This window comes from Pan paniscus, chromosome 1 (assembly GCF_029289425.2).
Source record: "Pan paniscus chromosome 1, NHGRI_mPanPan1-v2.0_pri, whole genome shotgun sequence".
Taxonomy (NCBI): Eukaryota; Metazoa; Chordata; class Mammalia; order Primates; family Hominidae; genus Pan; species Pan paniscus.
This window is the reverse complement of record NC_073249.2, coordinates 162091854-162117974: the sequence shown is the minus strand read 5'-3', so window position 1 is coordinate 162117974 and position 26121 is coordinate 162091854. Positions and strand designations below refer to the sequence as shown.

Here is a 26121-nt window from a genome sequence, read left to right as displayed (position 1 = left end):
AAAATGTGGCACATATACACCATGGAATACTATGCAGCCATAAAAAATGATGAGTTCATGTCCTTTGTAGGGACATGGGTGAAGCTGGAAACCATCATTCTCAGCAAACTATCGCAAGGACAAAAAACCAAACACCACATGTTCTCACTCATAGGTGGGAATTGAACAATGAGAACACATAGACACAGGGCGGGGAACATTACACACTGGGGCCTGTTGTGGAGTGGGGGGAGGGGGAGGGATAACATTAAGAGATATATCTAATGTAAATGATGAGTTAATGGGTGCAGCACACCAACATGGCACATGTACACTTATGTAACCAACCTGCACGTTGTGCACATGTACCCTAAAACTTAAAGAATAATAAAAATAAATAAATAAATAAATAAACTTTTAAAAATTACCACCAATATTTAAAAAAATAAAGGCTAAAGCTAGCATAGGGCTCATATTTTAATAACATGGTCATTATATAGATCATGATAATTACCTGTGGGTATCAGTAAATACATTGCCGCTTGATAATTGTACTTCACTTCAAGTTCAGATTAGGGTGTTCCTTTGGTATGCCATGGAAGCAGCTATTTAAAGAGTCAGGCTAAACCTGGCATGAGAGGAACTCTTTGGAATTACAGTAGCATTCCAAAGTCTTTGCAGTTTCCATCCAGTTCTTTTATGTGGCAATAACAATTAATTCAGTTTAAAATTATTTTTAACCAGTAGATTCTGCCATTTCCCCTAATACCTTGAAAACAGTTGAGCAAATGTAAAACATACTTGATTTGAAATCTAGGGCAGTGTTTTTCGAAATGTGAGTAAGGACTCATTAGTGATATGCAAAATCAACTGTGTAATTCAAGCAATTTTAAAATGGAATGGAATAGAATAGGAAATACTAGAACGTGCTACATGATGAAGGGGCGTGATGTTTTGTGAAATCTTCATTTTGATTGTGTGTGTGTTTACTGAATTGTGATATAAAATATATTTCCCACTGTGGCATATATTTCCCACTAGATTGGGTCAAAAAAGTTTGAAAGCCACTACCCTATACGACATAGCAATATTGCACAAGGAGTGGGATCAATTCAAAGTAGCCACTTAATAAAATTGGCTTAATAACTTGATAACATTGTAATCATGTCCCCATTGGGGCCAAAACTGGAATTACATTATCATAACTCCCAAAACATAATCAACACCTGATTCATTCACCAGACTTAACCTCAAATAACATTTAATTATTTCCAAAAATTAAACCCATCTCTAAGAGGTGAGTATTTGCTACCACAGAAACTATGCAGAATAATTTGCCATAGATTATAAAGTCAATTCCAAAAAAGCACTTTGGGGCTGGGCGTGGTGGCTCACGCCTGTAATCCCAGCACTTTGGGAGGCCGAGGCGAGCGGATCATGAGGTCAGGAGATCAAGACCATCCTGGCTAACATGGTGAAACCCCGTCTCTACTAAAAATACAAAAAATTAGCTGGGCGTGGTGGCACACGCCTGTAGTCCCAGCTACTCTGGAGGGTAAGGCAGGAGAATCGCTTGAACCTGGGAGGCGGAGGTTGCAGTGAGCCAAGATCACGCCACTGCACTCCAGCCTGGGCAAGAGAGCAAGATTCCATCACAAAAGAAAAAAAAAAAAGCACTTTGGAGAATGTTTTGAGCAAAAGCAATCACTGAAGTTATATTCAGACCACTATCCGTTTACATATTTATTATATTTAATTATAATCATTGCATAATTTTCTCTCAGTGAGACTTAGCCCCTATTGTACAGGAGCATTATTTTACTATTTCTGTCTTCTTATTGCCTTTATATATTATCTAGCACATAAGGGACATTTAATAAATGTTTGTCAAGGAGGTGGTACTCATTTGGATAAATACATGTTCTGAAACATAATGAATGACTCAAGGTTACAGCCTACGCTAAGGCTATTCATGCTTCTTCACTTCAAAGAATGTACTTTTCAAAGTCTCTCAGCTCTACAAAATAGGGCCTTATTGGAGTTTAAAATGTATACCTTTTAAAATCAAAGGAATACAATTTAAAAGCAAAATGATACATTCATTTAATACTAGAATATCATGGATGCAAGCAGAGAAATAAGTGCTCTTATACAATGCTTGTGATAGGGAAAACTGAGGTAAGTTTGTAAATACATACCAAAAATCCTTAAATGTGCTTACTCTAGATGCAGAAATTTTGCTTCTAGTTCTTCACTCTGTGGAAAAGTAATGATCTTCAAATATGTATAGAGGGTTAAACTCAGTGCTGTTTACAATAGATAAAAATAATAGGAAATACTAATACTAGGAAATAAGTGAATTTTCTAATTCAACAGAATAATATGCAGCCATAAAAACCATGGTATTCAAATACATTGGCATAGAAAGGGATTCAGCAGACATACTGTAAAAAGCAGAAAACAGAGCTGTAAACTACAGAATATCATTCAAAAACATTGTTATGCAGTAATAGTCACGTAATAAAATTAATATTTTAAAAGTGAATAGTTCAGTGACTATTTAGTACATTCATATTATTGGGCTACTGCCCCCTCTGTCTAGTTCCAGAACTAGATTTTCATCATTCCATAAGGATCTTTGCACCCATTACCTTCTCCTCCAGCCCTTGGTAAACACCAATCTGTGTTCCGCTCTATGAATCTACCTATTCTGATATTTTATACGCATGGAATCATACAATATGTGACCTTTTGTCTCTGGCTTCTTTCATTTAATGCTTTGGAGCTTCGTCCACCTTGTAGGGGTCCTTAATTCCTTTTTATGGCTAAAAATATTTCTTAGCATATATATATCCCACGTTTTGCTTATCTCTTCATCAATAAATGGACATTTGGGTTGTTTCTACCCTTTGGTTACCAGGAATAGTGGTGGTATAAAAGGGTGTATTGCCGAATATCATTTTAATGACACAAGTATTAGCAGCCATTATTTTTGGGTGGACGGATTACAGGTGAATTATTTTATGTTATTTAGAACACTGGGCTTTGGAATCAATCAGAACAGATCCCATTTCCTCACGTGTAAAGTGAGGAAAACAAAACCTACGTAACTGAATGATCATGAAGAGTAAATGAATATGTATATGTAAAGCATTTAGAAATGCGTGGTTGGGGGGAGCACATGGTAAGGACTGAATTTGTAGTATTTTTAAAAAATCTTTAAAACATTTTGTTTTTCTTTTAATTAGTGTTAAAATCTTTTTTTTTTTTTTTTTTTTTTTTTTGCTAGTGTACTTGCATGCTACACAATTAAGATGCATGGTCCCCTTCGCTGATGGTCACTTGGGCTAGTGCCAAAGGCTGCTGGATTGTTTGATCTGATGACATCCGTTTGACTAAGTATAGTTCTACACTGTAACTCTCCCTCCAAGTTTCAATTAAAATAATGTTCCAAGCAGCGTATTCTCCAGCCCCTCTGCCACAGCTCCTTTTCCATTCTAGTCTTTGTTTCAGCATCACTTCCCATGTTGCAGACCCAACTACCCAGGTTTTACATTTTAGGAACTGCATGACAGGGACAGAGGGACAGGTGAAGGGCACAGGCTTTCTCATACACAGCTAGCAAAATACATTACGATCAGGTTTTACCAAATACATAAAATTTCTCCCACAATGTCCCTCTTTTGACTCCCCAGAAAATCTCATTGTAAACGCAAACTTTGCCAAATATGCTCTTCTTGAACCAAGAGAAGAGTTACCATCGGGAGCCAGCCGGGCTGCAGGAGGCGCCCTCCTGCCACCCCTCCAGCCCCATCTCGGGTGTGGGAAGCCCGAGTTCGCGCCCGCAGCCCCCGGGCCGCCCCAGCGCGGGAGTTTCGAGGGGAGCCGGAGGAGAGCTGCGGCGTCACATGGGGGGCCACCCGGGGACAGGCGCCTGGGGCTGAGTCTCCCGGCGAAGCCACCGCGAAGGGGCCGCATCCCCCAGAGAACGACCCTGGGCGTTCGCGAAGGCCTCGCAGAGAGGGGGAGCCCGCCTGCGCGTCCGCGCCCTCACAGGTGGCCGGGTGGCGGCGCCCAGCCCCGCCTGCGGACCCACGAGAGGCGGGCGGGGGCGCGCCTGTGCGCCGGGGCCGGGGGCCGGCGGGGGAGGTTCCCGCGAGGTGGTTCTCGGGCTCCTCCTCGGCGTCTCAGATTTCCTCTCCCCGCCAGCAGGCTGCTGGCTGCGGCGCCGCCTCTCTCTACTCCCTCCTCCCGCCGCCCCCCTTCCCCGCGGTTGGGCCCACTCTGCGGCCTCTGCCCGCCTCGCCCTCGCCCGGGCCTCCTCCCGCTTTCTCTCTCCGCTTCCCCTGGAGCCTCCGAGGAGTCCGCAGCCGCTGGGCGCCCGGGAAGATGGCGGCGGCGGCGGGAGACGGCGGCGGCGAGGGGGGCGCGGGCCTGGGCAGCGCGGCGGGGCTGGGGCCGGGGCCGGGGCTGCGCGGGCAGGGCCCCTCAGCCGAAGCGCACGAGGGCGCCCCGGACCCGATGCCCGCCGCGCTGCACCCTAAGGAGGTCGCCGCGCGACTGCAGCGGATGCAGCGGGAGCTGAGCAACCGCAGGAAAATCCTGGTGAAAAACCTGCCCCAGGACAGCAACTGCCAGGTACTGGGACGGTGATAGGGGCGACGCGTCCCGGGGGGCGGCGGGGCGGCGCTCCGTGTCCAGGCTGGGATCGGGGGCGCCTCAGAGCGGTCCTGGGGAGGGGGTCGGCGCCGAGTGGTGAGAGCGGCCCCTCGGTTTGACTGAGTTCTTGGGGTTTCTAGCCTGCAGACGCCCTGCCAGGGAGGGGGGCAGATTGGGAAACTGAGGCTCTGAGAGGCGAAGCGGCTTCTCCAAGGTCACGGGAATCAGGGGCTGCTGCCTCCAAGTTCGGCCCGGTCTTTCCTTCCCCTACGGCCGTAGAGGAGTAGGAGGTGAAGGAGAGTGGAGGTGAGTTGTGGAGCACACATTTTGCGGGGGGGAGCGGGGGTAGAGGGGGCCGAAGCTTCGGGAGCACCTTGGCAAGGGCGAGGGCTCCAGCGTATAGTCCCCGGTGCTCGGGAGTGCCACAGGGGGCAGGGGCACGAGAGAGCTGGGAGTGAGTTTCGCTGCTGTTGCAGAAGCACTTGCCCAAGTTTCTATGAAACAACTCTGTCTCCTCAGTTTGCTAAGGCCCCAGAATAGAGTTATTGCTGCGCTCCTTGGAGCCTTGCAGCCGCCTCCTGCTACGCCAAGTACAGTACTGGAGGGTTTGTTCTCAGTGACTTGGATGAGGTTTAAAGATAGCTACTCTGTGTATTTAATCCAGATTAACTGTTGCTTTTAAGATTAGAAACTCTGCATCTATTTAACTTTTTTTTTTCCCTGATTTCAAAAGCTGCATGCTCATTGTAGGAGAGCTAGGAAAGACAGAGAAGCACAAAGCGGACATAGAAATTACCCATATTTCTGATACCTGAAGATAACCATTGTTATCCTGGGATGTTGTTCTTTTCTCTTTTCCTATGCATATATATTTTTGTTTTATCAAAAGCTTGAAATCATTTCTTTGATTCTTCAGGATTTCTTAGCTGTCTGGATGTTCACACATGTTTCACATATAACCCGAATTTATATACTGCTCCGAGTGTGGTGGGTTGTCCTGGTAGTTGCGGATTTGTAGTTCCTCCTGTAACCAGATGCATGAAATTGCAAGAGGGCTGGCTATTGACAACTGCATGGCAGTTCTTCCATGTGACTTATAAAATAATGAGACCAATGCCCCATTACTATGTAATGAGACCTTACATAGCCATTCACAATAAATATGAACATATAACCTTATAACCCGTAGGCATGAGGGGCTATTTTGTTTCAAAATGCAATGTCTGTCAGTATTGTTTATCTCATCTGTCTTTCACCTCTTTCCATTCCACCATGGTCCACTTCCCATCTGTCAGGTAATGTTTTGTGATACTACCTGTTAAGGACACCTGCAATGGACTGATTTCTTGGAAGCAGCCTCCCCTGCCCATACAAATAGAGGACTGTAAGAGAGCTTAGGAAGGAGGAGGCTTGGAAGAAGCAGATGGCATTTTTAAAAAAAAACAAATTTAAAAAATAGCAGCTCTTTGTATAGACAGTCTAGGAGAAGAGAAATAGAGAAGTATCTCAATGTCTTTGTAGGATGTCAGCTGTTTTTGTTATCACAATTCCTTGCATTAATTCTAAATATATTTAGACCCCAAATTGAAGACGTTCTGTCTATTCTTGCTTTGCTGTTGGTATCTTTCTCATTTCCCTTCGCAATAGACATGAAAAATATATCAAAGGGTCTAATAAAAGGAGCAGTTTTAATTAGTGATAGAAGCTTTCTGAGAATTACACTGGGATTTGTATTTTTGAGATTTCATCTACTTTTTCTTAAACTAATATTTTCATATGTTCTGCGTGAATTTTTTTGTATTTTTTGTTTTAACAATTTCCCTTATGTCTGCTTTTTCTTAGTGACTATATTTTACTGTCAACCTACTGATGAAAGTTTCACTTTATTTTATTTTGTGTCTTTTTGCTAGTAAGGCCTACATAAAATCACCTGTGCTAAAACTACGTATTTACCCTTATGAAATGGTTAATATGGCTTTTGTTCAATTATTAAGTAATCAGATATTTTTGAAATACTAAGTTCTTGTTCTTTTCCAGAAGAGACTGTGTTTATTCATTCATTTCTTTCTTTTTTTTTTTTTTTTTTTTTCTGAAACAGAGTCTCACTCTGTCATCCAGGCTGGAGTGCAGTGGCGCGACCTCAGCTCACTGCAACCTCTGCCTCCTAGGTCCAAGTGATTCTCCCTGCCTCAGCCTCCCAAGTAGCTGGGATTACGTGAGCCTGCCACCACGCCTGGCTAATTTTTGTATTTTTTAGTAGAGATGTGGTTTTGCCATGTTGACCAGGCCGGTCTTGAACTCCTGACCTCAGATGATCCCGCCCGCCTCGGCCTCCCAAAGTGCTGAGATTACAGGTGTGAGCCACTGTGCCTGGCCTCATTTCTTTATTTTAGAATATCACTTTAAGGATCAAAGACATTCATAACTAGTTCTCAAACTGTGTATTTATGTCTCTAGAAAATACTGATTAATAACTTACTAGTAAAAACCCAATAATTTTTTCTTAACATTTGAAATATATGAGTGTTTTCTTTATTAAATGTAGTTTTCATAAATCTCAAATTTTGTTTTATTTTTGGTATAGCAGATTTATAATAGCATCCCACAACTTTATAGTTCCTATAATTAAAAGGCATACTGAAAGTATTTTTAACTGGAAGCTTTTAGAGGTATGTTTATCAAATACCTTATAGAAGTACTGGTTCTAAAAAAAGTGAACACCTTTATATTAAGTTCTCAAAAGCTTTCTCACTGAATAATTACTGTGCATTCAGTCAAGCCCTGTCTGGTCTGCCTAAGCTTTCTGGAATCTTCCTGGCCCTCTTTGTTTTCACAGCCTCAGCTCTGGTTCAAGTCGTTTTCATCTCTTGTTCACTGTTAACAACTTTTTGGTTTGTCACCTACCTTCATTACTGTCCTGTTTCTTACATTTTAGCTCCTTCTGCATGCTACTTCCCTTGAGGGATACTCCTGAAGCACAAATCTGATCACGTCACTCTCCTGCTCATAAAAAATCAGCCTTTGGCTGCACGTCCTCTCAAACTTTTCCTCAAATTGTCCTTAACAGTAAAGAACAGTGAATCTGAATTAGACTATTGCAAGACTGAAATTGCTTTGAAGTTTTGTGTTCTGTCTGAAAATTTTAATTTTATGTTCTATTAGTAACATTGGATTTAACACAAAAACAGCATTTAACTCCCAATTTTTTTTCATAAACTTGACACTTATGGAAAATGTACTGTATTTAACTTTTGATTCTCTATATTTCTGAATTACCATGGAGTACACAGATATGAGTTTGAAAAGCATGAAATGATAGGACAGCAGTCTAAGATTCTTAGGCTTTTTGTGTGTTGGCCCCTGCCTACATTTCCAGTCTCATTCCTTTTTAGTTTTTATTTATTGTTTTGAGACAGGGACTTGCTCTGTCACCTGGACTGGAGTGCGGTGGAACGATCACTGCTCACTGCAGCCTTGACCTTCCAGGCTGAAGCGATTCTCTCACCTCAGCCTCTCAAGTAGCTGGGACTACAGGCATATGCCACCATGCCAGGCTAATTTTTTTTTTTTAATTTTTTGTAGAGACATGGTATCTCTATGTTGCCTAGGCTGGTCTTGACCTCCTGGACTCAAGCAGTCCTCCTGCATTTGCCTCCCAAAGTGCTGGGACCACAGGTGTGAGCCACTGCACCCAGCCATCAGTCTCATTTCTGATTAGTCCCGCATTGGATTCTGTTCATTTCTGATTAGTCTTGCATTGGATTTTTTGTTTGTTTGTTTGTTTTTTGAGACGGATTCTCGCTCTGTTGCCCAGGCTGCAGTGCAGTGGTGTGACCTCGGCTCACTGCAACCTCCACCTCCTGGGTTCAAGCGACTGTTCTGCCTCAGCCTCCCGAGTAGCTGGGATTACAGGCATGTGCCACCACGCTCGGCTAATTTTTGTGTTTTTAGTAGAGATGGGGTTTCACCATGTTGGCCAGGCTGGTCTCGAATGCCTGACCTCAGGTGATCTGCCCGCCTCGGCCTCCCAAAGTGCTGGGATTACAGGCGTGAGCCACCGTGCCCGGCCAGTCCTGCATTGGATTCTATTCCACCTTTATCAAACTACCTAGATCTCCAAGTACCTCATGCCACTGTGAAATGAATATTTATAGTTATATCTTTGTTAGTGTTTTGGAATGTATTTATAGTGAGTACTTTATAGTGAATAATATTTATAATTATTTTTAATGAATAATTTATAGTCAATAGTAATGTTGCGAATGCTGGTTCCTATTCATAGCCATTGTATATGTGTGTGTCTGGTCTTTTGCAACTGAATTTAGAATTTTGATTGGTTAAGGTAATGTTTTAATATTTTTTCTAATATATGTGTTATTGTATTTCTATAAATTGTATTACGGTTAACCTGGTTCTGTTTCAATAGTGTTGTCATTGGGGTTTCAAAATGGAGAAAACAGGGGCATTTGCTTCTTAGATTGTTTGTGTTCACTTAGGTTTTTTTTCTTACAGGTCTTATGTGTGTGCATGTGTTTTGTTTTTGTCATCTTGTTTACCCTAAAATCTTGAAGAGAGTCTCTTGTGAAATTAGAAGACAATGTGAAGTGCTTAGGGCCAACATTCAGGATCAGTAATAGAGGAAACAAAACATTCTATTGTCACTTTGGATATTATAAACTTACATTTCAAAGTACTCTAATATGATAGTTAATTTGAGAAGCTTGATGGTTAATTTACAGAGACCCGTTTGAAACCATAATATTACCAAGTAAGCACTTTTTAGAATCACAAACAACCAAATGTAAGAAACTCTAGTTAATCTTTTTTCGTAATTAAATTTTTTTCTGCTCTTTCTTTTTCTTTTCTTTCTTTTTTTTTTTTTAAGAGACAGAGCAAGATTTCTCTGTCTCCCAGGCTGGAGTGCATGGTGTGATCATAGCTCACTGCAGCCTTAACTCCTGGGCTCAAGTGATCTTTCCATCTCAGCCATCTGAGAAGTTGGGACCATAGGCATGCACCACTGTGTCCAGCTAATATTTTTTAATTTTTTGTAGAGACACGGTCTCTATGTTGCCCAGGCTGGTCATAATCTTATTTATAAAAGCTACGTATTCCTGTTTATACATCAGTATAAAAAAAAGAGAATTATCTTACATATCTTATGTCCTTTAACTGTGGGATTTAAAAATGTACTTTGTTTTCTCTAACAATATATTTGGTAATTATTGCCTCTTTTTAAAATAGGGCTATTATTCTCTACTTTTTTCCTGACAATATTGGGGTGTTTTCTCTTTTTGAAATTATCCTTTCTTTAAAATCAAAATGCCATTGCTTACCTCCAAAAGTTACTTTTCTTAGCGTATGCTGTGCAAAAATTATCTATTAAATTTTCTTTTCTAATGCAATTAAACAGAATTGAATTATGGGTTCTACTTCTTTTTCATGTGTTTTGTTATCCTATTCTCAATGTAACAAGAACACTGAAAGCTGCTAGGGAAATGTACTTCTAGATTTCTAGGACACCACTGTCTCCTTAAGTTTCTAGTTTTGGAAGAAATTCTTGAAAAGTGTTTCAGAAATGCAGTTCTCTGCTATGAAAACACATTCAAGAAGAGGAGGAATACTTTGTGGTTAGCATCAAAATGCTGTGTTAACAGCCATTCCAAAGAAATCTCATGTAATCTATAGCCCATTTCCCAGTTAATGACTGGGTTATGCTTAGAAATTCTTTTTTGAACTTGTGACATGTTTTCACATAGAAAGAATATAGTAGATGGTATTTAGTTTTCAGGTTAGCATTTTAGCCTCTATTTAAGTTATGATTGTTTATTAAGTGTAAGATTACACCAAGTAGTACGACAACATCTAACAAAGCTCCAGCTTTGTGCAGGAGCAGAAACTCTCCCAGCTTCAAATCATCAGTAGGTACTCCTGCATCTTATGGCAAAAGCTCAGGAAGAAGGGAATTTAAGGAAATTGCTCCTTGAATTAACAAGACTCAGATCAGGGAAGCATTAAATGAAGTCAACTCTGATCAAAGGCTGTTACTGCAAAAGGGGTTCCTGTTACTAACTACCTGAGTTTTGTCTCTTGATTCTTCTATTTGCACTTATTCTTTCCTTATGGACAAAAAGTTTTTGTTTTTCATTTTTAGATACGGGATGTTGCTGTGTTGCCCAGGCTGGAGTGCAGTGGCTATTCACATATTCACAGGCATAATCATAGTGCACTGCACTGTGGCCTCAAACTCTTGGCCTTAGATCCTGCGCTACCAAGCCCAGCCTTGATTTTTTTAAAATCTTTACTTTATTTTGTAAATTTATTTTTAATTTTTAATTTAATTTTTTTAAAAAAGCTTTATGCTTAACTTTCCTTGCTCAGCTAAAACAGGCAAACCAAGGAATATTAAAATGTAAATAAAATTATTTATATATTTTTAAATCCTAAAATTGCTTATCATGTGTCTCGGCTGTTTGTATTTTGTTTGCCTAATTACACAATTGCCTGACTCTAAGGAGATAGTATGAACTGAGAGGGGTAATAAGTGAGAAGTCGGAAGATCAGATCACCTAGAACATTTGGCTATACAGTACTGTATATTTTTTGGCTGATGATTATGGGCAGGATAGCCCTTGGTGGTTGTGCTGAATAGCTTCCATTTGCTCTTCCAGATCTATTCTCGACCCTTCTCACCCACTCCTTATCCAGGGAGGCTAACCTGTACTGTGGATTGCACCAACAAGGCTCTCTCTTATCCTCTGTTTTATGGTTGCACTTGGCCAGAGCCACTAGTGGGGGATCAGAGGGTTGAGGAGAGGAGCATTTATTCACCCAGCATTTATTCACAGGTGACTGTGGGTTGGCTGCTTCCTCTTTAAAAGTCGGTTTCTATCCAGTGGCTCCCTCCATACCACCCAGCTCTCCTGGTTATCATAACCATTCTTCTTGTCTCCTTGGGTCCAGGAGGAGTACAGGAATGTTGCTAGCCTAGGATTTCTTCAAATCTTTGTAGATAGTCTCTTTTAAAAGTTCTCCCCAGTTAGTTTCTGAGTGTGCCTTCTGTTACTTGCTGGGGCCCTGATTCTGTTGCCTGCTCAGTTGCCTTTCTTCCTCTTGCCTGTCCTAATTACACCCAGATTTCCCCTTGAAGACCTACCTCTTTTTTAGCAACTGTATGATTTGGGTGGATTTCATCTCTATCCCCATCTGTAGGGGTGACATAAACCAAAGAACACAGTTCTTCCCTTTTTCGAGAGGGATTGGTTAAAGATGGGCAATAACCTGGACCAAAGCCCATCAATACATGATAGCCCCTTGGTCATAGTGATTATTTCAGCCTGGCTTAGCAGAGAAACTTAGGACTTGTGTTTGGTTGTTAAAGTAAGTGAATCTCTTTCTCTCCGCTGGATATGAATGCAGAGACATATGGCTCTGGCTGCAGCTGACAGTCATTAAGGGAGCAGACATGCAAAGGAGGACTGACCTTGGAGGGGAAATGTAGAGAAGCTGAGCTGGAGCCCTGATCGAACTATATCTGAAGCTTAACCTGCCTCTGGACTTCATATATATGCAAGCCACTAAATCCCTTTTATTGTTTCACTTATTTCAAGTTGGATCTTTTGTTGCTACCAACCAATAGTATCCCAGATTAACAGGTTGGAGTATAGTGGCACAATCATGCCTCACTGCACCCTCGACCTTCCTCGCTCAAGCAATCCTTCTACCTCAGTCTCCTGAGTATCTGGGACCACAGATGCATATAACCATGCTGGCTAATATTTTGAATTTTTTTCTAGAGAGGGGATTTTGCCATGTTGCTCAGGCTGGTCTCAAACTCCTAGGCTCCACCAATCTGCCCTGCTTGGCCTCTCAAACTGTTGGGATTATAGGTGTAAGCCACCATGTCTGGCTTTTTTTTAAAAAAATATTTTTGTTTCAAAGAAATCCCCACAAATAAGGTATCCTATTCCATCTTCAGACAGCTTTCTTTGTTATAAAGGTCTTATTTATGTGTAATATATACAATGTATTCACTTGAAGTCTTGATCCAACGTCTACCCTCTGGCAATGTATAGAATTCTTTTTTTTTTTTTTTTTTTGAAACGGAGTCTCACTCTGTTGCCCAGGCTGGAGTGATCTCGGCTCACTGCAACTGTAACCTCCGCCTCCCAGTTTCAAGTGATTCTCATGCCTCAGCCTCCCGAGTAGCTGGGATTACAGGCACCCACCACCACACCTGGCTAATTTTTGTATTTTTAGTAGAGACAGGGTTTCACCATGTTGGTCAGGCTGGTCTCAAACTCCTGACCTTGTGATCTGCCCACCTCGGCCTCCCAAAGTGCTGGGATTACAGGCATGAGCCACCGCGCCCGGCCTCTCATTTTTAACTTATAACTTAAATTCCTTCAAATGACTAGTTTTTAGGACATGATTCCAAGTTTCCTCGCCATCTCATTTATTTTTCTCTGAATACACATCATTACCACTTTGTCATTGTATCTTTTAAAATATGGTACCCAAAATTGAGTATGGTAGTCTAGTTGAGATCTCCCTGTAATCCCCAGCCAGAACAAATTTCTCTTTCCTCTGGATGTCTATAATAATAATAACCTTTGTTTTTTTGGGGCCTACCATTGCCAGGCACCATACTTAGAGTTGTTTAATATTATATTTAATCCTCATTTTAAGACTATAAAATTGGAATTTCTTATTCCCATTTGATTGCTAGAGAAACAAAGATGCAAAATTAATGTCAAACAATTTGCCCAACATCATTCAACTAATTGGTGGTAGAGTGGAGAACCAATTCTGTTTGATTCCAAAGCTCATATCCTTATCTCCCATTGTATTATAATTCCTCTCTGTGCAGCTATATTGTTAGTGTTTCAAAGGGCAAGGATCATGTAGTGTTTACCTTTGTATCCTCAAGCTGTAACCTAGAAACTGACACATTGTTTGAAGAGAAATGTAAAAGAAGCGGACTACCCACCTACCTTGTTCTAAAATGCTATATTTCCATTGAGACGTCTGACCCCTGGCACACTCTCAGGATTGATTCGTTAATAAATTTTGCAATGTACCACTCTGTTAGCTTTTTTGGCAGGGAACTCTCTCCATTCACTTATAATTATTTAATCAGTCAACTGCTTATGGCTTAAGAGTCTGTTGAAAGCTGTAAACCCTCCAAGAAAGTGCTAATATAAGCACACAAAATTTGCATATTATTTCAAGGGGGTATGGATCTCTTATAGCTTATCCCTGATTTCATTAGGGGATTGTAGACCCTAGGTTGAAAAGTGCTGTTGCAGGTCAACAAAATTTTAGTCATGTCTTTGGGACTTTACCTGAGTAGGGACCATTTGGGCAGATCCAAAGCTGTTGCTTCAGGAGAGTTTTCATCAGAAACTTCTGTAGGCCACGTTTATGCATGAGGGTTTGGGTAGTGATCCTTTATCTGGGCAAGAATATAAATCAGGCTCAATAATTTTCTTTTTAAACAAATCAACCATGCGACTTCATGTTTGATGCAAAAGCTTATTGCTCTCTAGTCACTCAGCAGCCCACAACTGACATTTTAGGTTCTGTGCCTGGCCCAGAGTGGATGCTCAACAAAGTAAATTTTTAAAGAGGTTTTCAAGAAGTTACAATGTAATATTTCCTCCTTAACATTTATTAAAAGTCAAACATTGATACAAAGAATGTTTTTCTTTAAAACAAATCAAGAATATTATCCATTCTGTTTAATGTCTTCACAATAAGTATTTCCTGATTTCTTAGTAAGAAAATAAGTTTCTCTTTTGTTAGATTTTAGGGGTGCAACTCATTGTGAGCCCCTAAACTTGTCTTCTAGGTATTTGGTGCTTAATTTTGTGTTTATTTACTACTGTTATCTTTAGGTTTGTAAACTTATTTCCCACTTCCCTATGTTAAGGCATTTTCTTTGTGTGTTTGAGACTTACTGTTTAACTTTTATTTCCATATGAATGCCAAAAATAGCATTAGATTCATTGAAATTTGTTTGACTCTGTATTTGTACATGCTTTCATTGTCTCTCTTCCTGCTACTCTCTCCTGCCCCTACCGTACCCCACCCTATCTGCTCTACCCTTGGACAATTGGTTTTTATATCTTTCCTCAACCCACTGCAGTGATTATCTGCTCTTAGTTCCTGGCTTGCCTTTATTTCCTGGACTTTGGATATTCTATTACCCTACCAGTTTAACTACTTGCTTTCGATTCCAAAGTAATCTCCATTTCTCTGACTTTATGCTTCATAGTTTTTTTTTGTTTTTTTTTTTTTTTTGTAGCCAGAACTAGAGTAGAAAGTGATGGCAATAAGCAAGAACGTGTGAATCTGGGAAGTTTTACACTTTGAAATAATCTCAGACTTACAGAAATGTTTTAAGTGTAGCGTAAAGCATGTTTTCCCCCTGAACTGTTGGAGAGTGCTGACCCAATGCCCAACCACCCTGAATACTTTATTATGTATGTCCTACAAACTAGGACAACTTCCAACATAACTACAATGCTACCCTCAAAGTCACACTACTGCCTCCCAGTCCTCAGATGCATTTAAGTTTTGGCAGTTGTCCCATCAATGTCCTTTACAGCGAAAGAATTCAGTTCAGATCATATATTGCACTTAGTTTTTGTAGAATGTCTTTCAATTTTGGTTCGTATGGTGTTCCTTCATGATTAGAGTCAAGTTTTATGTCTTTAGCAGGAACATCACAAGGTGGTACATGTTTTACATTTGTCCTATTGTTGATAAAGTTCACTTTGATCACTTTGATTCCCTTTGATTAAAGTGGTGTCTGCCAGGCATCTCCATGTAAAGTTTTCTGCTTGTAATCTATAAGGATTTTGAGGGGAAATTCTTTGAGACTGTTTAAATATCCTATTCCCCTTCAAGCATTCAGTTTATTCATTTATTTATGGCAATATAGGCTCATGGTTTCCTATTTAGTTCAATGGGTTATGCTCCATTCCTACTACCATTACTTATTTTGATGCTTTGTTTTAGATTTGGAGAGTGGGAGCTTCAAATTGGCCCCTGTGTCTTCTTATTGAATAAGCTTTTTATTTTGGGGTGATTTTAGATTAGCAGAAAAAGTTGCAAAGATAACACATAGAGTTCCCATGTATCCCTTACCCAGTTTCCCCTGATGTTACATCTTATACAACCAATGTACATCAGTCAAAACTTAGAAATCAACACTGGCATATTATTTTAACTAAATTACAGACTCTATTTTAGATTTCATTAGTTTTTTCACTTATGTTCCATGATTCAGTCTGAGATACATAATTGCATTTAGTTATCCTATCTCCTTAGTCTCCATTCTGTTACAGTTTCTCAGTCTTTTCTTGTTGTCTATGACCCTGATGGTTTTGTTTGGGTATCTTTGAGAATGTCTCTTAATTTGGGTTTGTAGGAGGTTTTTCCTCAAGATAAGATTGGGGTTATAGGTTTTGGGGAAGAATACCACAGAGGTGAAGTAGCTTCTGATGACATCATATCAGGGGGTACATGACATTAACATGACTTACCACTGGTGATGTTAACCTTGATCATTTGCTTAAGGGGATGTCTGCTAAGTCACTCCTCTGTAAAGATACTATTTTTCCCATTCACTATTCTTTGGAAATAATACATTAATTCCAGCATACACTTAAGGGAAGGGTCCTATGTCCTTTTGACGTGTCCCCAGCATTCACTGAGTATGTCCTTTGTTTTCAACACAACAGGACATTGCAGCTTATTTTGTAGTTTCTGTGCTCCAGCCCTAGAATCAGCCATTTCATGAAGGTGCCTATTTTAGACTGAATGTTTGTGTCTCTCTCCAAATTGATATGTTGAAGCCCCAACCCCCAGTGTTACTATATTTGGAGATGGGGCCACTAAGGAAGTAATTAAGATGAAATGAGGTCATAAGGGTGGGTTCCTGATCTGATAGGATTAGTGTCCTTATAAGAAGAGATAGCAGAGAACTTGGTCTCTCCACTCATACACCAAGGCAAGGCCATGTGAGGACATAGTGAGAACGTGGCTGCCTGCAAGCCAGCCAGAAATTGAATCAGCTGGAACCTTGACTTGGACTTCTGGCTTCCAGAAATGTGAGAAAATAAATTTCTGTTGTTTAAGCCACTCAGTCTGTGGTAGTGTGTTAGGGTAGCCTGAGCTGACTATTACAGTGCTTAGTTTCTTTTAGGGGGAAAATACTACCTAGAAACCAAGATCTGGAAACTAGCTATACTCATTGCCATTGGGTGTCAGTGCTCTCAGGTCCTCTTAGTAGACAAAGCTAGAGAATATATAAATGTGTGTATATGCACACACACAAACACTTATATTTCTATTGAAAGTAATGTGTTCATACCAATACATTAAATTTTAATCATTCCAGTTTTCTCCCATTCTGTATTTGTGACTCTTTCATCTGAAGTGAAAAGTTTGGTGTTCATTATCCTTATTTTATTTACTTATTTGATCAACCCCATTTACATAGGCATCTCCCATCACCGCTGCAGATGCTTGCCCCATTCCCCCCACAGATACCCACTTCACCCAATTCAGGCTCCATCCTCCTGCACTGGGTTTCTCTAGTAGCTGGAAGGCACCATCACCTTGCCTGGGTTCTGACACTCTGCTGGCTTCCTTCATGTACAGTGCCCTCCTCACCATGTTTGAGCTTTGAAACCTAAGACACTAAGTTAAGATATTTTGTGTGAAGTACATGTAAGTGTACAGTAAATGCTATCTATTATTTGTGCAATTGTGATAGCCACAGTTCTAAAAATGGTCCCCCATATTTTCTACCATAATCCATGGGACTTTGACTATAATGAGGTATCACACTGTGATTATGTTAAATGGCAAAAAGGGACTTTTTTGCAGGTGTAATTAAGGTTACTAATCAGTTGATTTAGGGTTATACAAAACAGAGATTATCTAGGTGGGCCCAATCTAATCACATGTGCCCTTTAAAAGCAGAGCATTTTCTTGGGCTGGAAGCCTTAGGGGAAATTCGAGGATTGAAGCACAAGAAAGATGTGATTCGCTGTTTGTTGCTGGGTCTGAAGATGGAGTGGGCATGGGCAAGGATGTTAAAGCAGTTTCTAGGAGCTGAGAGGGTCTTCAGCTGACAGCCAGCAAGAAAATAGGGACTTCAGTCCTAATACCACAAAGAACTAAATTCTGCTAACTACCTTAGTGAGTGGAAATGGATTCTTCCTTAGGGTCTCCATATAAGAGCCTAGCTTGCCTGACACCTTGATTTGGCCTTGGGAGACCCTAAACAGAAAACCCAATGGGGCCTGCCTGGACTTATGATCTACAGAACTATGAGAGAATAATAGGTATTGTTTTAAGCAACTTAATTTGGAGTCATTTGTTGCACAATAATAGATAACTAATACAGTATATCCAGGTGATATTTGAAAGAAAAATATTTAAATATTAAATATTTAAATATTGGAGAAGAGATTGTGATTTATGTATGGTTATTCTTTGGGATGGATGACTATCTAAATCTATCTCTTGGAGATTAAAGCCCTCTTTCTTGGGATGTCTGCAAGCAAAAACTGCTCAAGGAGAACCTTTTATAGTTAGATATGTAATGTTAATTAATTTGAGCTATGTAAGTATTTTCTTTTGAAGAAGTGAGTTACAAATTAGGTTAGTGTACAGTAAGTATATTTTCAGGTGTAAGTATATTTTCAGGTTTTTTATTTTTTATTTTTATTTTTATTTTTGGAGACGGAGTCTTGCTGTTTTGCCCAGGCTGGAGTGCAGTGGCGCGATCTTGGCTAACTGCAACCTCCGCCTCCCGGGTTCACGGCATTCTCCTGCCTCAGCCTCTGGAGTAGCTGGAACTACAAGGCGCCCGCCACCACGCCCGGCTAATTTTTGTATTTTTAGTAGAGATGGGGTTTCACCGTGTTAGCCAGAATGGTTTCGATCTCCTGCCCTTGTGATCCGCCCGCCTCGGCCTCCCAAAGTGCTGGGATTACAGATGTGAGCCACCGCGCCCGGCCTATTTATTATTTTTTTGAGATGGAGCTTTGCTCTAACGCCCAGGCTGGAGTGCAGTGGCGCGATCTCGGCTCACTGCAAGCTTTGCCTCCCGGGTTCACGCCATCTTCCTGCCTCAGCCTCCCGAGTAGCTGGGACTACAGGCGCCCGCCACCACGCCCGGCTAATGTTTTATATTTTTAGTAGAGACTGGGTTTCACTGTGTTAGCCAGGATGGTCTTGATCTCCTGACCGCATGATCCGCCCGCCTTGGCCTCGCAAAGTGCAGGGATTAGAGGTGTAAGCCACCGTGCCCGGCCTATTTTCAGGTTTTTTGAGCACTCTAAACATATTGGTTTATGTTAATATCGTAAAATAATCTCAGAAAAAAAGATGCAGCATTAGAGTTGATAAAGGTAATCTATGGAAACAAAATGTCATATATTTAACAAATATCAAAGGTCTACTTTCTGCTAGATATTGTGCTGGATGTTGGAGATCTGTTTATGCATGAGGCAGATATGTGATACTTGCCTACAATCTTATGAAAATTATAAGTATATAAGCAGTTAAAATATGGATGATAGCTGCTGTAAGGGTTGTGATGTGGGGAAAAAAAAAAAAAAAAGCCTGTGGAAACACAGATATCGAATCCAGACTTGAGAGGTTCAGTGGCTGGAGTCACATGGCCACAGCCTAAGTCACATGCTGGGAAGCTACTTGTTGGGAAGGCTGAGAAATATAGTTGTTATTGGGCAGCCCTGTGTTCAGCTATATGTTCTCTCACGTTAGAAAGAGAGAGCAGTCTGTGCCTTTCTTTCCAAACCCTTCTCCCAAGGGAGACAACCCCAGATCAACTTCAGAGTCCAGAATCTCTGGGTGATGTATGTTTCAGGAACCTTTAGTTTAAGACAGAGAAAGTCACCTGAGTCCTGGGGAGAGAGATGGTAGCTAACGGAAAGAAGGGGAAGAAAGGGATGTAGAACATCCATGGCATTAGTAACAAGATGTACCAAGACCTAAAGACAAGGAAAAGCGTGGCCAAAATTAGTTCACTGTGGCTGAGGCATAGAGTTTGATAGGGTTAGTGGTAAAATATAGGGCTGGCACATTTAGCATTACTAGATGATTGAAAGTGTATAGGCCATGTTAGGGAATTTGGATTTTATTTAATGGGATATATTTAAACAAGGGAGTGATGCAATGAGATTTCTACCTGTCAGAAAGTAAAATTATATTGTTTTTGCTTTTACCTCCAAGGAATTTGCATGGTAGACATCCCAAATGTTGTTCTTGGCCCCAATTCCCGTTCTAAGATTAGGAGGCCAGTGATGCAGTGAGCTTTAGGAATGTGATGGGAATGAATATTTTATAGATTTTATTTTTGTAATGGCAATTCTTAAGGTACACCACTGTATAGTTGTGTTTGCTGTAGAGTCTGTCAACTGGGTTTGAATCACAGCTGTGTCACAAACTGTCTGTACAAGTCGCTTAGTTTTTCTAGGCCTCAATGTTCTCATCTTTAAAATCTGGATGATAAAATCCAGCTTTAAAATCAAATTCTTAAGGTTGTTAGGATTAAATGAGATAATGTCTATAAAGTGCCTGGGATAAAGTAAATAATCAGTAAATGATTGTTTTTTATACTGCCAATAAAAAGCTGAAAGTTTATTAATTTATTTTAGGCCAAGTCAAAATGTGCTCCTGGCAAAAAGTTGGTATTGAAACGAACTTTCCAGCCAAAACCCTACATTGAAAGCAGTTAAAAATTTAGCCAAGATAAAATTGATACCACATCCACTCAGCCAACGTCATATATGATAGGACTGCGTTGGGCCCCCCCAAAATGCATTGTCTGGTGTGGGACATCCAAATGCAGTTTCAAAAGAGGGAGAAGGGAATATATAGGCTTGGAGCTTGGGAGAGAAGTTTGAAATGGAAGTAAGAGTTTGGAGATTAACTATCATGAAGATGAGATTTAACTCATCTCAATGGGTGCAGAAAAAGCACTTTATAAAATTTAACACTCATACATCGTAATACTTACAGCAGGCAGGAATATAAAAGAATTTCTTCAGACATAAAGATTATCTAGAAAAGCCAAAAGCAATCATATTCAATGGTGAAATGTTGACAGCTTTCTTTCTGAGATTAGGAACAATACAGGGATCACTGCTATTCAAGACTGTATTGGAAATCCTAGCTAACACAATACACCTAGATAAATAAAGTTTAACGATATAAAAAAAGATGTAAAACTGTCTATTTGCAGATAACATGATTGTGTATATAGAAAATAAAAAAGAATCTATAAATAAGCTATTAGAAATAAGTGGGCCAGGCACAGTGGTTTACGCCTGTAATCCCCGGACTTGGGGAGGCCGAGGCAGGTGTATTGCTTGAGCCCAGGAGTTTGAGACCAGCCTGGGCAACATAACCAAAACCCTGTCTCTACCAAAAAAAAAAAAAAAATTAGCTGGGCCTAGTGGTGGCACACGCCTGTAGTCCCAGCTACTCAGGAGGCTGAGGTGGGAAGATCACTTGAGCCTAGGAGGTTGATAATAATTAAATGAATTTACTAAGATTGATACATGTAAGGTCAATGTACAAGTATAAATGATATTTCTGTATACTAGCAATTGCTAGAAAATTAAATTAAATGTCAAATTTTAAAAATAGACTTCAAATAACATCAAAAATGTCAAATGCAATTTAAAAAATCTGATAAAAATATGCGAAATCTCTACACTAAAGACTATAAATATTTCGGAGAAGAATTTAAGAAGACCTAAATAAATGGAAGAACATTCCACATTTGTAGATTGGAAGACTCAGTATCATTTAGATGTCAGTTGTTCCCAAACTGATTTATAGTGTCAATGGAATCCACTCAAAATCCTAGTAGGTCTTTTTTTAATGAAAACTGATTCTAAAATTTGTACAGAAATGCAAGTGACCTAGAATAGCCAAGATACTTTTGGAAAAAAAAAAAGTTGGAAGACTTACACTACCAGATTTCAAAGCTTACTATAAAGCTCAAATAATTTGTTTAGTGTGATATTGGTACAGTGACTAGACAAGTACACTAGTGGGACAGAATAGAATCCAGAAATTAACCCACAGAATATAGCAACTCAGTAGTAGAAAGAATAGTCTTTTCAACAGATGATGCTGGGGCAGTTTGATATTCAAATCAAAAAAATTGAACCTTGACCCCTACCTAATACCACTTAGAAATATTCTATTAAGATGGCTTATAGTCTAAATGTAAATGTTAAGACAATAAACATTCCAGAAGAAAAGATAGATCAGTGTCTTCATGACCTTGGGTAGGTAAAGATTTCTTAAAGAGGTCACAAAAGGCATTAACCAGAAAAGAAGATATTATATGATAGATGGGACTTTGGCAAAATTAATGTCTTCTTATCAAAAAGACATTACTAATAAATCAGTAGGCAAACCACAGGCTAGATGAGGATATTTGCAATACCAGTATTTGACAAAGGAGACTGATATCCAGAATTTATAAATTCTGCAAGTTGACTGGGCACGGTGGGTCACGCCTGTAATCCCAGCACTTTGGGAGGCCAAGGTGGGCGGATCATGAGGTCAGGCGATCGAGACCATCCTGGCTAACACGGTGAAACTCCGTCTCTACTAAATATACGGGTGAGGTGGCTGGCGCCTGTAGTCCCAGCTACTCAGGAGGCTGAGGCAGGAGAATGGCGTGAACCAGGGAGATGGAGCTTGCAGTGAGCCGAGATCATGCCACTGCACTCCAGCCTGGGCGACAGAGCGAGACTCCATCTCAAAAAAAAGAAAAATTCTACGAGTTAATAAAAAAGATAACCCAGTTAAAAATAGATGAAAGATTACAACAGGCATTTCACAAAAAAGGAATATCCAAATGGCATATTAAAAGGTCAGTAATATCATTATAAGTCAAAGAAATACAAATTAAGGCCATAGTTGGATACACCATTCCCACCAGAATGGCCAAAATTAAAAGACAGGCAAGACCAGGTGTTGGCTAGAAAGTAGAGCAATTGGCACTCATATTCTGCCAATAAGTGTGCAAATTGGTTACAGATTTTTGGAAAACTGGGTGTGTCTCTTAAGGATAAACATATACCAGCCGGACGTGGTGGCTCACACCTGTAATCCCAGCACTTTGGGCGGCTGAGACGGGTGGATCACCTGAGGTCAGGAGTTCAGGACCAGCCTGGCCAACATGGAGAAACCCTGTCTCTACTAAAAAAAAACAAAAATTAGCTGGGCATGGTGATGGGCACCTGTAATCCCAGCTACTCCAGAGGCTGAGGCTGGAGAATCACTTGAACCCAGGAGGTGGAGGTTGCGGTGAGCCGAGATCACACCATTGCACTCCAGCCTGGACGACAAGAGTGAAACTCCATCTCAAAAAAACAAAAATACACACACACACACACACACACACACACACACACACACACACATACCCACACACCCCTACCATGTAATTTAGCAATTCTACTCCTTAGTATATTCTACTCAGCAATTATACTCCCAGTTTCATTCTTGATAGCCTCAAACTAGAAACAGTTCAAATTCCCATCAACAGGAGATGAGTTACATTGTTGTATATTCCAAAATGAATATAGTACAGCAATAAAAAAGAGGATTTGTTTTGTCAGATATCAATATTTATAAAGCTTTATTTAGGACAGTATAATATTAGCACAGAATAGGCAAAATGTCCAATAGAACCAGAAGCAAGAGACAAAAATATCCATGTATATCTTGGAAGTTGATATATGAGAGAGACAGCCCTGCAGATCATTGAGGAAAAGATGGACAATACAATTATGGTGTCCTAATAGTTGATTACCCATATGGGAAAAAAAGAAACTATTTTCCCATATGGGAAAAGGGAAAAAAAAACAGCACACAAAAATGACTCCAAACTCACTAAAAACTGAAATGTAAATGGAAAAAATTTAGAATGATTGAAAGATGAAATAAGATCCCTTTATGACCTTGTTTAGGAAAGGACTTCTTAAGCCACAAAAAGCCTACATTTTAAGGAAAAAGATTGATAAATTTGATATTATTAAAATGAAAAACTTCTCTTCACCCAAAATCCCACAAATAAACACAATGACTCATCACACTGTAGGAGAATACACTCATAATACAGTTAACAACAAAAGGTGAGAATCCAGAATATATTATTTTAAGGATTTGGTTCACAAGACTGTAGGGGCTGGCAAGTCCAAAATGTGTAGGGCATGCCAGCAGGCTGGAAACTCAGGCAGCTGTTAATGCTGTAGTCTTGAGGCAGAACTTCTACAGGAAACTTCACTTGTTGCTCATAAGGCCTTCAACGGATTGGATGAAGTCCTCCTCTCCCCAACATTATATAAGATAATCTCCATTACTCAAGTCAACTGATTATAGATATTAACCACATGTACAAAATACCTTCATAGCAACACCTATATTAGTGTTTGATTAAATAACTGGACACTGTAGCTAAATTGACACATAAAACTAATAATCACAATGCCCTACATTGTTTATTAATCATGTAATGGAAATTAAGGCCACAATGAGACACAATTTTATATCCATTAAATTGACACAACTTAAGTCTGATAACACCAAGCATTGAAAGGGGTGGATGAGCAGGACTTTTATCTACTGTTGATGGGACTGTACACTGGTACATCATTCTGGCAAACAAGTTGGCACTTCCTCATAAAGTTGATCATATGCATACGTACACCACAGGAATTTCTCTCCTTGAGGAGCTCTTGCACATGAATGCAAGGGGATAAGTGAAATTTACAAGAATATTATGGTAGTTTTTAAAAAATACAAACAGTGAACAACAACCTGGAAACAAACCAAATAATCAGTCATAGTAAAATGGATACATAAATTATACCATGGTCACAGAATGGCATAGCAAACAGCAGTGAATAAATGAATGACGGCCAGGTGGAATGAGTGAATTTTAGAAACATAATATCGAGTCTAAGAATCAAGGCACAGAAGTTTAAAAATAGCATAATACCAATTTTATAAAACTCACAAATGAGTAATACAAAACAATATAATGTTTGGGGCCGCATGCCTACATACAGATACAGACCTACGTGTGAGGAGGAAGGTGGAGGAATGGGATAGTGAAGGAATGCAGAGGTGGATGCAAATGTCAGTGTTCTCGTCAAGTTTGGTAGTGAGTTTCTGGGTATTTATTTTGTTTATTACTACTCATAATATATGTTTGGTGTTTGGTGTTTCATCTTTTCATTTTATCAAGTTACATAAAATTTTAAAAGAAAATGAACAAAAACATGTGCTTCCATTTCCAGTCCAAAGCACTGAAATTTAAAAGTAGTGTTTTTTAATCTATGAAAACATTTCTTAAAACATTTTTTTAAAAACTGAAACTAAGTCTGTGAAGAGCTTAGAAGACAATGTAATTCAGGTTTATAACTAAGGCCATGCTTCATCAAGGAGGTCTAGATCAGCTGGAACAATGGTTAACTTTTTTGTTGAGGGTGGGGTGATGACGTCATTGACTGACTGCTTTGCCATGGAAGCTATTGATCGTCTCTCCAGAAAGCATTTCATATGTGCAAAACTTGTCACTTAACTTCAGCAGGTGACACTGAATCTGGTGTGGAAATAGATTACTAAAGCTATCTAATACCAATTTTTATTAACTTGACATTGGCAGTCAGATGACAAAGTGTTTTCATCAAAGGTGCTACTTTATTCCTTAAAATCAGTAAGTTAGTGGAAATGTTATAAAGCTAAGTTAGTATAGGGAGGCTCTAATTTTAGTCCTTTTAGTTCTGTGTGATGGAGCATAGAATTATTTTGGCAAATGGTTATTGGGACTCTCTTTCAGGTTTTAAGTTTTTACTTTGGCCAACTTACCAAGGCTCAAATTGAGGGATGACCCACTTTTGCCTGGGTCAAAGCAACCAGGGCATGGAGAAAAATAATTGGGTTTTTCTTTGTAGGAAGCTTTGTAAGGTTTCGCAGTTGGCAAACTCTGTATCCCACATCTGATACATAGAAGAGCTATGAGTAGAGATATGGGTGTTTTCAACATAACATTTCTAAGTTGCAAAATGTACCTTTGAATACTTAAGCTCTCTTAGGTAATTCTCTTAGCTGAATGAGTAACATAACATGTCATTTGTTTACAGATACTTGATAATGTGAAGAGCAGTATCATGTTTTCTTTATCTAGCATTTGATGGCTGTTAACCAGTGAAATGAGAGATTAGATTCTATGCAACTAAAAGCACACACTGGATCCCTTCAAAAAAACCGTGTCACCTTCTATATAAAGTATTAAATTCGTTGATTGGCAAGATGCATATGTTATGCTGCTGAGACAGTGATGTTTTCTTAATGAAGAGTACAGTAGATGTTTTTGTAAGTTCAAGAAAATGTTGAAGCTTACAAGATAAA

General features: G+C 39.8%; 1 protein-coding gene across 3 annotated transcripts in view; it reads left to right on the top strand.

The window, feature by feature from the left end:
* Window positions 1–2938: 2938 nt before the first annotated feature.
* RAVER2 (ribonucleoprotein, PTB binding 2) overlaps window positions 2939–26121 on the top strand; it is an 88735-nt gene continuing 65552 nt past the window's right edge. The window contains exon 1 of one of the 3 annotated variants that reach the window (XM_034966717.3): window positions 2939–4617. In XM_034966717.3, coding sequence (XP_034822608.1) covers window positions 4369–4617 — 249 coding nt within the window. In that variant the 5' untranslated portion in view covers window positions 2939–4368. The remainder of the gene's footprint in view (window positions 4618–26121) is intronic. The other 2 variants (XR_010110953.1, XM_034966722.3) reach the window with 2 other exon arrangements.